Source organism: Oryctolagus cuniculus, chromosome 4 (genome assembly GCF_964237555.1).
Source record: "Oryctolagus cuniculus chromosome 4, mOryCun1.1, whole genome shotgun sequence".
Taxonomy (NCBI): domain Eukaryota; kingdom Metazoa; phylum Chordata; class Mammalia; order Lagomorpha; family Leporidae; genus Oryctolagus; species Oryctolagus cuniculus.
The window spans coordinates 135,005,843-135,023,418 of record NC_091435.1 but is presented as its reverse complement, the minus strand read 5'-3'; the positions used below and the strand labels follow the sequence as shown (position 1 = coordinate 135,023,418).

The 17,576-nt window shown below is 36.4% G+C and overlaps 1 protein-coding gene across 6 annotated transcripts in view; it reads right to left on the bottom strand.

The window, feature by feature from the left end:
• PLSCR5 (phospholipid scramblase family member 5) overlaps positions 1-17,576 on the bottom strand; it is a 69,002-nt gene that overhangs the window by 11,389 nt on the left and 40,037 nt on the right. For 2 of the 6 annotated variants that reach the window (XM_051818696.2, XM_051818697.2), the window contains 2 exons: positions 10,447-10,513; positions 5,021-5,202 (listed from right to left, as the gene is read on the bottom strand). In XM_051818696.2, the coding sequence (XP_051674656.2) occupies positions 5,021-5,202; positions 10,447-10,459 (195 nt within the window). In that variant the 5' untranslated portion in view covers positions 10,460-10,513. Of the gene's footprint in view, positions 1-5,020; positions 5,203-10,446; positions 13,145-16,046; positions 17,062-17,576 lie in introns of those variants that run through there. The other 4 variants (XM_070073201.1, XM_051818700.2, XM_070073202.1 and 1 more) reach the window with 4 other exon arrangements.

The following is a 17,576-nucleotide window of genomic DNA, read 5'->3' as shown; positions in this document are numbered from 1 at the left end:
ATAAAATAGGGTTTGACCCCCAGAGTCATATTTGGCTCCGTGTGTCTTGATGGATCTTTTGTTTCTGTGTGCACTCCCACCCTTGTGATACCATGCCATGGAGAGGCCCTCACATGCTGTTGTTCATGGAAACAGGCCTCCGACTCTCCAGAACGATAAGCTGAATAAACCTCTTTTCTTTATAAAATTAGCCTGCCTCAGGCATTTTATAATAGTAGCAGGAATGGACAAGCGGTAACCCTCCTGATTTTTGTTAAAGAAATGAAACAACTTAATAACGACTTGAGGGCCTAGTACTTGGATCCTTGCCACCTATGTGGGAGATCACATGGAGTTCCTTGCTCCTGGCTTTGACCTGGCCCCGCCCACTTGTTTTGAGAATTTGGGGAGCAAACTAGTGGATAAGAGATTGTTCCCTCTTTTTCTCTCTTTGTGTCTCTGTTTCTGTCTCTCCCCTTCAGCCCCCACTCTCCTCATGTCAGGTAAATAAATAAATCTTTAAAAACAAATAGTGACTAGATGGCCTGGACTCACACATTTAACCCCTGTCTAACCCAATTGCTATTCTGTCAGATTCAATTCATTCCTGCTGCTGAAGAAACAACTTTGTTAAAAATTTCATAAATTTCTCTCATCCCCTCTCTCTTTTGGACTAGAAAACTACAGAAATCACATTGATGCCAATAAAATAGCAATGTAAGCAGAACAATAGTTATGGCACTGAAGTGTGACACAAAACTTAATTTATATAACTAAAAATGAAGTTACCTATGTAAAGTATCCACAGATAGGTGAGAAATGACTATATTCAAAAATATACAATAGTAATTCTTTTTCTAGAGAAAATATGAAGGATGTCTTCTTAGAGGGAATGTTATTTGTGTATATTTTAGATTTGATATTCAGTACTTGAAGATCCAATCAAGCAAATCATAACTCTAAATACAGTGCTGATCATTGTATTTTATAATCCTTAAAATTATTTCACCTTAAAATTTTCTTCACTTTCTTTCATGTTAATAAATTCATCAGTAATTGTTAAACAAAACCAGTTACTACTGAAATTTGGTATTGATTGGGCACCACAATGCAGTTTCAGAAATCTTGAATATTGTTTTCTTTGTTCTCTTTAGATAACCTGAGGTGGAGGGAAAGTAAATATAATTTCTTTAATTTTAAAATTTATTTATTTGAAAGGCAGAGCAATGAAGAAACAGAGAAAGAGATCTCTCATTTGCTGGTTCACTCTACAGATCACTGCAATGGGCAAAGCTGGGCCAGGCCAAGGCCAAGAGACAGGAACACTATCCAGGGTTCCCACTTGGGTGGCAGGAGCTCAAGTACATGGGCCATCTTCCACTACTTTCCCAGGAACGTTAGCAGGAAGCTGGATCAGATACAGAGGAGCTGTATATCAGAGAACTGCTATCCCCATATAGAATGCTGGCATCTTCAGCAGTGCCTTAACCGGCTACATGACAATGGCTGATCCTGAATATCATTTCTTTTATTTAAATATTATTTATAAAATAGCGCATGTGATCTCTTTTTTAAGAGTCACAAAGGGGGGCCGGCGCTGTGGCTCACTTGGTTAATCCTCCGCCTGCGGCACCAGCATCCCATATGGGCGCCAGTTCTAGTCCCAGTTGCTCCTCTTCCAGTCCAGCTCTCTGCTGTGGCCTGGGAGGGCAGTGGAGGATGGCCGAGTTCTTGGACCCCTACACCTGCATGGGAGACCAGGAAGAAGCACCTGGCTCTGTAGCAGCCATCTGGGGAGTGAACCAATGGAAGGAAGACATTTCTCTCTCTGTCTCTCTCACTGTCTATGACTCTACCTGTCAAATAATAAAAAAGTCACAAAAATATTTTTCACAAAATCACTAGTATCTTGAGATATTCTGAAACCTATGTACATAATTGTGAAAAAGCTTTTTATAAAAATTTAAAAATTTTGTGGCTTATTTTCATTATTTTGTTGTCTTTTGAATAAAATGGAGGGTTGTGGGGAGAGAGTAAATAAGCCTCAAATAGGGTAAATATTATTTAGCAGTGAAGCTTAGATGGAGGAATTTAAGGTTGGATATCGATGGGGCAAGACTAATCTTTGAAGTTAGAAATCTAACTGCTGGTGTTGTAGATCAAGTTTTAGTCTTGGGGTTTAGAAGCTATCAATTGTAGAGATTTACTTTACAGCGAAAAGAGATGTCGGTGCCTCTCTAATATCCAGTGATAATTGTTTGCTTAATAACTACCAACCATGATAAGAGTCATTGTGACATATATTTTGACATAGTTCTTGATTTAATAAAACTCAGCGATAAATATCACTAATTTTACATGTGAGGAAACAATCTCAGAGATTATTTGCGTAGGATCATAGAGCTTGTTATTGGCCAATGATTCTGACATATTTTCTACTGTATTATTTTACTGCCATTACTAAATTAAACTTATGATTGAGAAATTAACTGTTAAATGACACTCTTAAGAGCCGTTTTTATTTTCTTCACTCTTCTACTCATCCTAAATGTAATAACATTTGATTTCTTCTGTTTGTTGGCAAACTTCTTGGGTTTCAGGGTCAGTTATCCCCTAATCACTCATAAAACATTGTCCAAATTGGTCCCTTTTAATCAGATTTTATTGGTTGATAGATTTATTAGAAATTATATACTGAATTATATATTCATGTGTCAAGGTAAGTAAAACATTCCTTAAATATGAAAGCTGCAGAAATGAAAACACAATGACAATCCAGGGTATACAGCTTAGAATCAGTTTCTTAAATCAGTTTTACAAATATAAATGTTTCCATTTAATTATGTATTTCAAAATTAATTAGATATTTACATATGTACTTGTAGACTTTCATTTACTGCTTTTACCTTTAGGTAACTAAATAATTCTCCTTGACACCATGGAGTAAAAAATTATTGAATGTTATGAACATATAAATTCAATCTGGAAAAAATTTATTGTTTTTTTGCTGTAACTTACAGTGACCTGTGTATACAGTGATATGTCAAATATTTTGTAGGAAATGGAATTAAAAGATAAATCTATTTGAAAACTCCTAGTATGGCTATATTTCAATTTTTTTATGCACCAAAAGAAACTTTGGATTCCATCTTCCATGAACTTTTGAAGTGCCCTTGAATGTTTATTTTTAAATTGTTTATGGAAATGAGATTCTTAATAGGCATTGAGTGCATTGAGTGGACTTTATTAAAGGAAAATGAAATACTTGTTTTTAGAAATCATCTTATTTTAATTTGGAAAGATTTTTATCATGTTAATTTCCTGGTCACTTCCTGAAGAATGGATTATTTTCAAATATTCATGATTTTATTTCTTCTTATGGCTTTCAGGTGAAAGTTAATAAAAATGCATTTTATATTATGTCTCTTCAGACTCACAACTCTTAAAATTCTCATTGATCCTTTTATATGTGCACTGATATAAAGTAGATAAAATAATTGTTCATTTAATATGAAGTGAGCAAATTATCTTTCTATTTAGAAGAAAAATATAGTCAATGATTTAGGGCATATTTTGGTTTCTGAAAAAGATGAACCAAGTTATATTTTTGGCAAATACACTCCATTTTAGATTGAAGCCAGTGGATTCATATCTCTGTGTATTGAATGTTTTTTTTTTTTTTTAAAGTGTTCATGTCAGGCATCTGGCTCCGGTGTGTCATCATTCATGGATGGAAGAAGAATATGTGATGACCATATGTGATCATCAAACCTCAGCCCTCTGGCACTGCTATATCACTTTTATACTTGGCAAAACCTTGTCTGACAACATTCCCAAACAGCTTGCAGCAGTTAATCAGCTCTAGTCAGCTATTACAGCTGATCCTTTCTGCAGATGGAAGAGGGTAGGTTAGATTTTCCAGCTCTTTTACATATCTCCCTAAGCTCTCCAGTCTCCAAAGTACATTTGTCTGCCAGTGGGTTTCTGGAGAAGGCATCTGCAATTATAAACATTTTCCCAGGAACATATGCTACATGCAGCTTAAACCCTATCAGGCATAACAGAAATCTCTTGTACCTTTAGGGAATTAGCACAGAGATTTGATTTTGATAAAGGAGATAGACTTTATAGTTTGAAAGAATGCCAAACAAGCTGAAAATTGCAGCAGATGTGCTGACATCTCAATATTAGTGTAAGTGTATTTCTAATCTTTTACAGGATAAAATATAAAAGTAGCAATAATAAGCATAAATAGCAGTTGCTGTTTATTGCTGTATCATTCCGATGATATTTGTTGATTGATTTATTACAAGGCTTGAGTTGCTGCTTACACTACAATGACCAGAACAGTGATATACCCGCAGGAATATGATGTTTAAGTAAATTGACCTGGAGGTGCAGCAAAACCAGGAGACAATAATGTTAGCTTCTCAACTTGCTTTCCCTTGGATTTACAATTCCTTTTTTAGTTGAAGGTGAAGTTTCAGCTCATTGTGGAAGTTTCTTTGAGTCTTTTGAGCCTTAATGGCTTTTCTCTCTATCCATCTGCACACATTTCACTTTTGTGTTGATCAGGCTTTTTTTTTTTTTTGCATAACCTTGCATTTCTTATCAATATTTTTTGCCCCTTAGATTGCAGCATGTTTAGGTATGAGGGACTAGGTTTCATGCCTTGAGTATAGGACACACCCAATAAATATTATTTAATTAAAAATAATTGTAGGTGATTAGACAGAGAGTTCCTTAAGGATAAATTTGCTGACACTTTAAGCAATGAACAGAAGGTTGATAAAAATGTGCTAAATAGCTCAATGAAAAATAGTATTATCGCTCAGTCAAAAAATAAGAAAAATAAAAATAGAATAGAAATGAAAGAAAGTAAACATATGCCTATTATTACAAGTAAACAGAATTAATATTTTATAATTTCATGATCCGTCAATTATTGGTTGCAGTCTCTCAACTTTAGTTGAAAAGCAAGAGGTGATGTTTGCATTAATTTTAAGGGGAAAACCTTGTAAAATTAGAAAGATAAAAACACCTGGCTTAAATATTCTAGACCAGGAGGAAAACTGATGGCTGGCAGGAAATTACTTGGTGAAGGAACACCTGGCTGCCATACTTGATTCCCTGGATCGGATGACGAGGCACGGAAGCTTTGGTCTGGATCTGGAGCTCCAGGAAGAAAGCCGGGCTGACCTCTACTTCTTTGGTTGTGTGCATCTACAAGAGAAAGAAAACCCCAATACACATTTAAATTTAGGTCATTCCATTTAGTCTTTCTTAAAATATTTGTAAGTTCTTAACTAAGATGGTAGATTATCTCCAGATACCTCTCATTTTAGTGCCCCTTCTTTCATTTTTCACTACCCTTTGCCTCCACCATCTGGCCTCTAAGTCAGAGAAAAAGGAATCTGGAAGACTGCAGGTAAAGGCTGTGAAAAAAGTTGAATTATCTGTCCACAATATATGACTTTAAGATTTATTTCTTTGGGGGCCGGCACTGTGGCGCAGCAGGTTAAAGCCCTGGCCTGAAGTGCCGGCATCCCATGTGGGCGCCGGTTCGAGTCCCGGCTGCTCCTCTTCCAATCCAGCTCTCTGCTGTAGCCTGGGAAAGCAGTAGAAGATGGCCCAAGTCCTTGGGCCCTTGCCCCCACGTGGGAGACCTGGAGGAAGCTCTTGGCTCCTGGCTTTGGATTGGCGCAGCTCTGGCTATTGCAACCAATTGGGAAGTGAATCATTGGATGAAAGACCTCAGTCTGTGTCTCTACCTCCCTCTGTAACTCTGTCTCTCAAATATCAAATAAATCTTAAAAAAAAATTATTTCTTTAAAGGCAGAGTTGCATCAAGAGAAGAGAGAAAAGATTAGAGAGAGAGAGAGTCTTTCATCTGCAGGTTCACTCCCCAAATCCTGTAACAACCAGGGCCGGGTCAGGCCAAAGCCAGGAGCCAGGAGCTGCAACTGGGTGCAGGGGTCAGGCACTTGGGCCATCTTCTGCCACTCTTTCAGGTGCACTAATGGGAAGCTGGATTGGAAGTGGAGCAGGTAGGACTTGAACTGATGCTCCCGTATGGGATGCTGGTATTGCAAATGAAGGATTAACTTGCTGTGACAGGACATCAGCACCAGGTGTCCAATAATGTTTTGATGGAGGTTCACACAATATTACAAAAGACAAAATAGCTACAGAATTCTTTATTGCATGGCTTTGATTTTTTTATAGCAATCACTTGTTTCTTATTGTCAGGTAAATATATTACTATTTCTGTCATTTCTCAGATGAAAACCCAGAGGTTTTCTACTTACCATATATTAGCCTGTGTAATATTGTGCATAAACTCTAATTAGTGGTGCACGTAAACATTTTTGGATTGAAAATATAAATGACAGACTTTCTACTATCATTTTTCCCTTTTCTATGCATATAACTATTGTTTGGGTATCGCTGTCATTCAAAGACTATTAGTGCTTTCATTTCTTATTTTTATTTATCCATAAAGTATCAGAGTTTTCTTAAGTGTATTTAACTTATCAGCTCTGCCATTTCGGGGAGGACATTGCTGCACAGCAGGTTAAGCTGCCCCTTGCCATGCCAGCATGCCATACCTGAGTGCTGATTTGAACCCTGACTGTTTTGCTTCCCAGCTAGCTCCCTGTTAATAGGCCTGGGATGGCAGTAGAAAATGGCTAAAGTACTTGCATCCCTGTCACCCATGTGGGAAACCCAGATGGAGTCCTAACTTCTGGCTTTTTTCTGGTCTAGCTTTGGTTGTTGGGGCCATTTGGCAAGTGAACCAGTGGATGGAAGATTCTCTCTCTCTCTGTCTCTCTCTCTCCCTTTCAAATAAATAAATAAACTTCAAAAATCCATGTGTTACTTCAGATATGTAGGTATAGCAAGGTGCGTGACAGATGTACCAACTATGAGAGGAGTCATTTGAAGAGAAGTAATTCAGCCATTTCTATAGACATGGTAAAGCAAAAGGGAACTGGTTCTGTATTGATATGAGGAGTCAATTTATAACTATGGCACAGAAATCTGAAAATGTACTGTTCTTCCATATATGGAATGTATACTATTGACAATACATACAGTGACCTCACTTAAGCAGCAACATCCAAGTTCATGTTACAGGAGGGATATTTTTCTGGAAGTTTTTACAAGTTTAAAAAACACATGTTAATAATTGAATGGGTTTTCTTTGAAAACAGTAAATTCTTCGTCATTAAGAAAATTCAAGTCTGGTCTAAACAAATAAGAAGAAAGAAAAAAAAAGAACCCTAATGTTTTGATTGGTGCTTTGTACACTGATGTAGAGTGATTTTAGTAAGAACAGGCTCATTAAGGTTATCTATACATGTAGTGTTACTGAAGGATTATTACTAGATGATTCACTTATTTAACTTTGAGTTTGTAAAAATAGCCAATTTATTACTGTTGGTGTAGGATTTCAGAATTTTTAATGGTCATGATGTTTAGAATTTGGATATACTTCAGAGTTAAGACCAAACAGAGCAGGCACTGTGGCACAGTGGGTTAAGTTGCCATTTGCAGTGCTGGCAACCCATTTGGGTGCCAGTTCCAGTTCCAGCTGCAACACTTCCAATTTACCTCCCAGCTCATGCACCTGAGAAAGCAGCGGGAGATAGTTCAAGTCCTTGGTCTCCTGTCACCTCTGTGGGAAACTTGGATGAAGCTCCTAGTTTGGGCTTGGCTCAGCCTCAGCTGCTGTGGACATTTGGAGAATGAACCAGTGGATGGAAATTCTCTCTCTCTCCTTCTCTCTCTTTGTTAACTCTGCTTTTCAAATAAATGTTTTTTTTTTTTTTAAAGAGCAAATAGAAATAAATTGTAATTTGATACCAGAAAATAGAGCTCCATACTGATAATACAAAGGTATTTCAAAAAGTTTATATAAAAATGGAATTAACATATGTTAATTTTGGTGAGAAAACATTTTGAAATTCATGTGTAGTTCTTTTTCATGATATGCATTTTCCATGAACTTTTTGAAGTTCCTTCGTACTTTAGAAATGTGCTTCCTAGAAGGACTTCATCCTGAACATCTCTTAGATTTGGAGTAGACATGAAGGATTTAGACTTTATAACTCCTCTTGTTCTAGAGAAGGAATCCTTAAGAGGATCCCAAAGGGCAAGTTCAGAAGAAGGCTATCTAACACTATGCCAGATTTGAGAGAGGAGCTAATGTACAACAGAGCAATGTGAACTAGAATATATTAAATGATGATAAGCATCCTGTCTCCAGCATTAGTTTCAGAAGCACTAGACACATAGAGACACATATAGGCAAGCTCATCATCTAGGGGAAAGAGGTTCACAGTGATAAAATTCAAAATGGTAGTTCATCTTGGGACTGGAGATGCATGGCAACTGGACAGAAAGTAACTGTATGGGTTGTTAGGAACATTCTGTATCTTTTTTTAAAAATTTATTTGACAGGTAGAGTTATAGACAGTGAGAGAGAGAGACAGAGAGAAAGGTCTTCCTTCCGTTGGTTTACTCCCCAAATGGCCACTATGGATGGCCTGTTTCTCTCGAACTTTCAGACCAACGTGTTCTTAAATTATGTTTATTTACACTAAGCCAGGAGGCTCCAGAACACACAAATGTTCCTTCAGTTCTAGCAGCTCCCAGTATTCAGACTACCCTCCAATGTCACAGTACTGATTGACCCGCCTAACGAAATGTGTGAAATTTCTGATAAACCTGAATTCCCTAGGAGAACACTTACTGGCAAAACAGTTTCAAGGGCTGCAGACTATAATGATGTTATAAATAATGTCTTTAAATATATTTGAATAAAACCGTCCACAAAACTGTTATTCACAGTAATGATGATAACTTGAGTTGCCCTTTCGAACAAGATATCTAATTCAGATGGAAGTTACATTGTCACTTAAAAATAGTGTGGGGCCTTTAATAGATGTTTTATCCACTCTATGTGTTAAAGCTTTTTGAATAGGTTGCAGAAAGAATGTTAGTTTTCTAGGTAAGTTTTGTCTCTAAGTTTATCCTAAGTCCTTAACATTACTGAACATCACTGCTTTTTTGGTATATTAATCATATTTTGATCATAATATTGCTTTCTAGTCACAAGTTTCTTCAAAGACTCAGACCACCAGATGAAGAAGAAACTCCTTTGAATTTCTATCTGGCTTTGAATTTCTATCTACTCTTTTAAAAATGTATAACTAGCTTATAAATATTTCATGCACTCTGGAACTCTTTACCTTACAGGCTACAGTATTGCTGTAACTCTTACAAAGTGATGAAGTGTTTTGGATTAAGTGTTAGTGGCAGTCTTAAATGGGAGAAAATATTTGTCAAGGTTTTTTTTGTTTTTTGATTCATCCTCAAATATGAAAATGAAGCATACATATATTAAAATTCATGATTTTGCTATCTCATGTATATATTTTACAAGTTGTATGTGCTTCACCAGTGATTCTCAGGTAATCATCTCCATTAACTGTTGATGAAAAGTGAAAAGATGACCTCATTTGTTTAATAGTAGCATAAAAAGTGTTTTAATTTATGAAACAAGCATGCCCATGAATTGAATTGATCATTAATTTTAATTAATATATTATACATTTGTAGACTCCATTCTCACATAAAAGTCTCCCACCAATTACACTAATCGTAATTCTTTATGCTAAAACTTTTCATTATTGCCCGTAGTTTACTGGTTTGTTCTGATAATCAAAGAATGTTATAATTTATTTTTAAGCACGTTTCACAATGTTTTAGTGAGATGTAGCTCTTAAAAAATTCACATACATCTCTTGTCTTTCAAAAACAGTTTAAAAGTAAGGTAGCAATGATGGTATTTATAGTTTTAGGAATTTGAGCTAAAGCTCATCAGCCTCCTCTGCCCAAAAGTTGCTGATCTGCTTCCTTAAATTTGATATTTTCTGTTTCATTTTTTATAGCAAAGAAATTCTGAAATATTTTTGCTTCTCAATTCAGAAATATTTATTTCTAGTTCCTCAAGTTTATGATACAATAACTGTGTCAGATTCTTTATAATAAATGGCCATATCATATAGTTTGAATAATAAATGGGAAATTAAAAATTGAGTTATACTTTAACATTTCATGACTTATCCATGAAAAGTTTTCTTCAAATTCCTTTAAAACTTAGAACATCATCCTGTCCTTGTTTCTAACATTAAACATTCCCATTCTTATTAATTCATTATATTTATATTCATGATAACTGAAACATTGCTTACATCTGTATTTTTACATTCTACCAGATATTGTGTTCTTTTTTTTTAAATTTAATGCAACATGCTCTTGGGAATTAAAATATAAAAAGTCCAGTGTTCAAAAGTGATAAATGACAGCTTTTAAAGTATCTACCTCACTGATTGTAACACCTCCACAACTCTATATTTTTAGTCATAATATAAATAAGAATCTGGCTGTATTTATTCTTACCTTTAGAGGCCATGAAGATGTCTGAGCCAGTTCTTCAAAGGCAGCCAGGTTAAAAGAAAAGGCTTTTCTTGTAGCAAGGAGAGAAAACAGCATGCATAAAACTTCAGAAGGTGTCTGTCTACCTCATGTCAGCTTACAAATAACAGAGGAGGGCAATGCCTGGCGGTTTCTAGAAGGCTGGATGTTTTCAGTTTGGACAACAGGGGGAGATGAAGCTATCGATCACCAAAGATAAATACTGCTTAGAAGCCATCAAGTAACTTGGTGACTGAAGGAACAATTTTAAAATAAGGAAAGCTAGAAAGGAAGGGACGCGACACTCATTTTAGGAGTATTTCCATTTCATTGCTTTCTATTTTTGAACATACACTTTCTCATTCACTCTCCCATAAGAAATATTCTGTTGGCAGTTTTCTAATTCCTCTGAAGTGTCCTGTACCAGAGTCTGTGATAAAACATCCTATCATGCATAAGTTTTTGACAGTTCTAAGAATAATTCTTTAAATGTTGAAAATGTCTGAATTTCGTTCTTTTTCTCTCAGCGTTTCTTTCCACTCTTTCCCCCCTAAAAGAAACCAACAAGAAGAGGGCTGATGCCTGCTATTTGTGTGTATCAGTACATCTTTATTTTCATTGTAAAAATGAACTTCAGTGACTTGCATTTGTAAACACAAACCTTCAATAACCTCACAAAGTTAGTCAGCTGTACAGTTGGTATTTAACCTCATTGCCTACTAAAAATAGCACTGTAACCTTAACTAGACAGCTCATATTTCTTTCTAAACACATCTGCCCAGGTGACCAGGAAGGTTTTTCTCACCAAGTCAATTGCCCTGGATGACATGGTTGGCAGAGGTTGAACTTGTAGGCTATATTGCACTATCAGCAACACTACTTCTAAAAATAGTTAAGCAGCCTCAGAAGGTATAGATAGCAGGTAGAAATGATCAAATTGGCCTGGCAAGCTGTAGATGGCTGGAAATTTATGTTAGCTACTATATGGCAAAAATAGTTTTCAAAAATTTTGGGAGGATTCAAAAAACCTGCAATATTTACTGTTTAATTTTTCAGACAAATGTATACATATGATCAGCATTTTAAATTAAATTGTATGTTCACTAAATGTCTTAAGGTTTGTCACAATCAACTGTAGTCCAGAGAAATTACATTATTAACACTACCAAGCATACCAAGCAAGATATTTTAAATTGTGGTCTTAATTGGCCCATTACTTTTTTTTTGACAGGCAGAGTTAGACAAGGAGAGAGAGAGACAGAGAGAAAGGTCTTCCTTCCATTGGTTCACCCCCAAAATGGCTGCTACAGCCGGCGTGCTGCGCTGATCCGAAGCCAGGAGCCAGGTGCTTCTCCTGGTCTCCCATGCGGGTGCAGGGCCCAAGCACTTGGGCCATCCTCCACTGCTTTCCTGGGCCACAGCAGAGAGCTGGACTGGAAGAGGGGCAACCAGGACAGAACTGGTGCCCCAACCGGGACTAGAACCTGGAGTGCCGGCGCCACAGGTGGAGGGTTAGCCTAATGAGCAGCGGCACTGACCTATTGGCCCATTAATTTTATTGAAATAAAAATAAAGCTTTAAGTGGATCAAACATAGTTGATCCACATAAAGCCAACCATGGCCATATGACTGACTGATAGGCTATTTCCATATTTAATTTACAAGGGAGATTTTCAGGTCTCCTGGCCCTGCAAGGATATTGCTGAAATGCAGACACTGCCTGTTAATTTCCCTTGGTCATCTATCTTCTGTGCTGACAAAGAGGGCACCAATACAGGTATCTTCTTTTGAAAGCCCAGCCTTTACCTGTCTGTGGTCTTGCTTTCTTCCATCTATATTTCCTATTCTTCCTCATGGAGAGGCTCACAAACCTTCCTCTATGGGATGCTCAGGTGTTTTAAGTATCTGGATGCCATACATTCACAAAGCCAGATGATGCTGCCTGACAGCTGGCCTCACCTTCTCTCCTGCTGCTCTTGTCACTCAACTCCACCTTCATGATGCTCAGTGTTCCTCTCCTGTCAACTGCTGCCTCCCCAGCAGAATGAGGACTACTCTTTATTACTCGAGTTGGCCACCTATCCTTATGGGTCTGTCCTTGTCCTTCCTGAAAGAACAGCTGCTTTTATCTTCCTGTTTCAGTTCCAGCCAAAAAGATATGGAAAACACTAGCATCATGATCTCTGCGCACTCACTGTTTTCCTATGGCCTTTTATTTTTTTTACAGGAAATATCACAGCTGTTTCTTAAGGGCTGTCCGTTCTAAATTATACTGTTGTTCAGGACTGTATTATTTAATGGCTCAATGGCAGATTTGAAACACTCTTCAGAATAGTCTCTGTAGGTATAACAGAGAGAGAGAGACTGCTTATTTATTTAATTTTTATAGTGACATAAAAGAAATGCTACTTGTTATACAGCAAAGCAAAACAAAAACAAGTGACATGCTCCAGATGGGAAAAGAATGGGAAATGGAGTAAGATGTCAGCTTACAGGTCAGGGATCTGTAAAATACACCTTTAAGTATACTTCACTATGATCATGTTTCTCACTTTGGCTTTACTATAAAAAGTATGCAACCCTAAAAGTTACATTACATACACACATATTTGTAGAGCACTATACATGTACATGCATACATGAGTTTATGTAAATATATATGCAGTAAGAGAATTATTTACCTTTCTTTATATATATTAAACATAATTCTAGGATACATTTTATTCATTTACAATTATGATTTTTCAAAAATCCATGATAATGCGTTAAATTATATTTGTTTTCAACCACTGCATGCTATTCCATTTTATAAATATATGAAACAAACTTGAGACCATTGCTCTTTTTTTTTTTCATCATCAGTAGGATAAAACTAACCTGTCTCACGACAGTCTAAACCCAGCTCACGTTCCCTATTAGTGGAGACCATTGCTCTTTAAATGGACAAATATATAGTTTCCAAATCTATATGTAAGGCAACAGTTCTCACACACATGTGTATCAGTCCTTTAAAGGTATAAATCTGGAAATGAAGTTGTTGGTTTTTGGGCGTGAATATCTTCTGCTTGATCCCCAAAGTACTTGTACTAATTTATACTTTCTAAGATAGTGAATGAGCGCTCCCATTTCCATATATCATTTCTGATACTAACTTGGGTAGTGTAATAAGGGATTAGCTAGGGAAATTCCCAAATATTAATTTATCAGTGGGAAATATTCAGATGTCTTATGCAAATTGCAATCTGGGCAAGTTAAACTCTGTTGTGTATATTTATGTTTTTATCTGTTCCTATCAACTATGTGAGATAAAATAATTAATAGCAAATTTTATGAATTGCTCATGAAAAGACTGCTGAATGCAATGAATTGTGTGGAAATTGAGTATACTACAGTGACAAAATAGAGCCTTTCATCTAGTGATGATCATGGCATGTTCTGCTAAAATATAAATGCACATAAAGATTCGATCATGTAGCACCTAAAGCATGTATTTCTATGCACAGTCTTATCCCTGGATTTATAATTTCCCATATTAAAATTCATTGTTGAACAAGATAAGATGGATAGGATATGTGTAAATAAAGGAAGTAACATAAATATGGGGAGAAATATCATTATTGTAAATGCTTTTTCCAGAGCCATGATTAACAACTACCTTATTAAATATGAGAAATCCAATCTTTCAACGTAAATCGGGATGCTCTTTTTCTGGGAATGTAGATCTTCTATTCCATTAGCCATTGGTCAACCTTTTGTAAACCTCTATCAAAGTGTATTGCTTTATCATCTTGCTCAAAGCTTCCCTTTATATGCAGATTCTTCATTCACTGACTTACTCAATAGACATGTATTAATTACATTGCGCATAGCATTGTGAACACACTGACAGAAGGACACGTCCTCCACTCTGGGGGATGTGCATTTTTGTGGAGTATTACACTGCATTAACACAGTGTTCTTCTTATTTTTTAAAAAATAATGGCCTCTAGGAAGTACAATGATATGATGCATCCTTTCTGTGTAAAGTGAAACTAATCAGAATTAATAGTGTACAAGGAGCCTTCAAAAAATTCATGGAAAATGAATTAATGCAAACAAATTTTGAAATTCATGCATAAGCTTTGTATAATGTGCATTTCTGTGGATCTTTTGAAGACCCTTTGAATACAGGGTTTTCAAAATGTTCTGCATCAAAATAGGCATCCTTTAATTCCATTTTCTGCCAGTTTCTTAAAGTATCTTTATATCATTCAAATGAGTAATTCATTGTTTCACACGTATTTAATTTTCCCTTTCTCTAATATTTTAAAACAGGAAAGCAGAAACTATTAAGATTCTTAAGTAAAAAGAATAGTTAACTGGATCACCTTTCTTGTGTACTTATAAGAGATTGATTTTTTTATTAATTTTATTATTTATTTGAAATGCATAGTGACAGAGAGAGAGAGAGATAGAGAGAAAATCTTCCATCCTCTGGTTCATTCTCCAAATAGAAAATGGCTGTGGCTGGCTTAGGCTGATGCCAGAAGCCAGGCACATTAGCAGGGAATTGGATCAGAAGTGGAGCACCTGGAACTTGAACCTGCACACCAATGTGGGATGCAGGTGTTACACGTGGCAGCTTAAGCCATCGTTGCACAACCCAAGAGACAGATCTTAAGGGATCAAATCACCATCCAATAATAAAGGAAGATTATTAAAAATAATATTAAAATAATATTGATTCAAAGGACTAGGGAAAAAAAGGAAAATTATCATCACAGAATATGCCTGAAACCAACAAAAAATTGATTCTGGTGCAAATATATCTAGAAGGCTTCACACTCACCAAGATGGCATGGAAAGGACACTGAATTTGGAGCCCTGTACACAAAGACCTTGTGGGACTAATGTTATTTCATCATCAGTAGACTATAAAGTGTGTGTAGAACTTCTTTTAAAATTGTAGTGTTACAGTTTTCTTTGAATAGTTTAAATTAAAAAGAGCCTTTTCATTTAATCTGTCTTCTCAAATTTGCCTATTTGTTACATAAAATATGGACCTTTAATATTTTGTGATGGTATTTTCCTATAAAGAACCTAAAAAGAAAATATTATGAGAGGTTCTGGCTCATATAAACGTCCCACCCTATATGAAATGGAAAAACAAAGATATGTAAATTGCAAGCAGAAAAGTGTTATTCAGTATTCTACAGATATATGACACATCAACATTATTTACATAGATATACTTCAGGATGTCTGTCTAGGTATATGTCTGACAGAGAAATGGAGGTAGGGAGATAGAAAGAAGGCAGAGTGGGAGGGAGTGAAGGGAAAGAGAAAGAGGGAGAGAGAGAGAGAGAGATAGGATTTCCCAAATAGATGGAAAGGAAGAATTCTGAAGGCATTAACAATCTTCAGAGGTTAATACTCTGCATCAACAACTGTCTTACTAGGAATTTTTAAGTCGTCTTTAAGAAGAAGTTAGACTGGGGTTATGCTTTTTAAATAACCATTTGAAAAGCCATTTTTGAATATTTCTATAAAGTGGGAAGTCCAAAAAAAATCTCTTCATGTTTGGCAATTATCTAAACTGCATTTACCTTATACCTTGGTTCTTCTGCCTTGTTCAGTGTGGTCATTTTGTCCTCCCAATCTCTGTCTGCATCTCCAGATAGCGTCAACAATACCGCAACAAGCACTTCGGCAGCTGCAGTCAGCAGCCCAGCCGTGCTCTGTGTGTAACTGCCTTCCCTGACAGCAGCCATATCACGCACAGCCAGCGCAACTGCAGCTCAGCACCAGCCAGAGTACGCCAATTGTTTCCTGCAGCACACTTTCTTCACATTCCCAGCATTGAAAAGAAGCTTCCCTGAGCTTGGATTCCCCCAAGAGCAAAGTCCCCAAGACGTTACAGTAGTTACTATAATAAATATACATTAAATATGCAGGCAGAATACATTAATTGATGCTTAATAGTGCATGTTTGCTGCTTATTTATGGTGTTTTTTTTATAGGTTGAACCATTGAGAAAGCATCAATACATTTGTAAGCCTGCTTTGCTACGTGGTGGCTAAGAGTGGCGTGTGTCATGTATGCCACGCGGAGTGTGCCTTCACTTGGAGTTAAAGTTTAGTGGAGAAGGAAGGTGTGTTTTTGCTATTTGCATCTATTCTTTTTCATTGCCTAATGGTGGGATGCTGCTGCAGTGTTCACTTAAAGCATGATGTCACCAAAGCCTGTGGCATCTCAAGTCAGTCTTCCCACCTTAATTATTTTGCTTACAAGAAAATACATGAGCTATGAAAAAAACAGTTGAGAACTATAATCTTATTCCTAATTTCAAATTATATTCAGTCATGATTTATTTATTTATTTTTAAAGATTTTATTTATTTATTTGAGAGGTAGAGTTACAGACTGTGAGAGGAAGAGACAGAGAGAAAAGTCTTCCATCCGCTAATTCACTCCTCAAACAGCCGCCAGCAGCCGGCGCTGAGCTGATCCAAAGCCAGGAGCTTCTTCTGGATCTCCCACATGGTGCACGAGGGCCCAAGCACTTGAGCCATCATCTACTGCTTTCCTAGGCCATAGCAGAGAGCTGGATCTGAAATGGACGAACTGGCACCCATATGGGAGGCCAGCACCACAGGCGGAGGACTAACATACTGCGCCACAGCACCGGCCCCAGTCACGATTTAAACACCATATACAGAAAATATGAGTTGTGTTCTTGGTTTGATTAGGAAAAAAAGACTACTATGATTTTTTAGAATACAGATTATTAAGGTGCTATTTGCAGAATTAAAAAAAGTGATCCAATGGGAATGGCAAAAATTTAGGTTCTGAGATTGTCAGTGAACTTTAGATTTGTATTCCCACTCTATCTTATTCATTCTCTGAATTCAGATGAACTTTCTTATATGTTACCTTGAGTCATAGTTCTTAAGAGATGTCATGAAATGTCAATTCAAAACATTTGTTGAGTCTTTTGTATGTACCAAGTACAGTACTATTTTCTGGAGGTAAGATGATAAATAAAGAAAATGAAGAGTAGTCTAGTTGAGAAACATTTATGTAAATAAGGAAATATAATATGAAGCATAAGATAGAAAAAGTTCTGTAGTTAGAGCA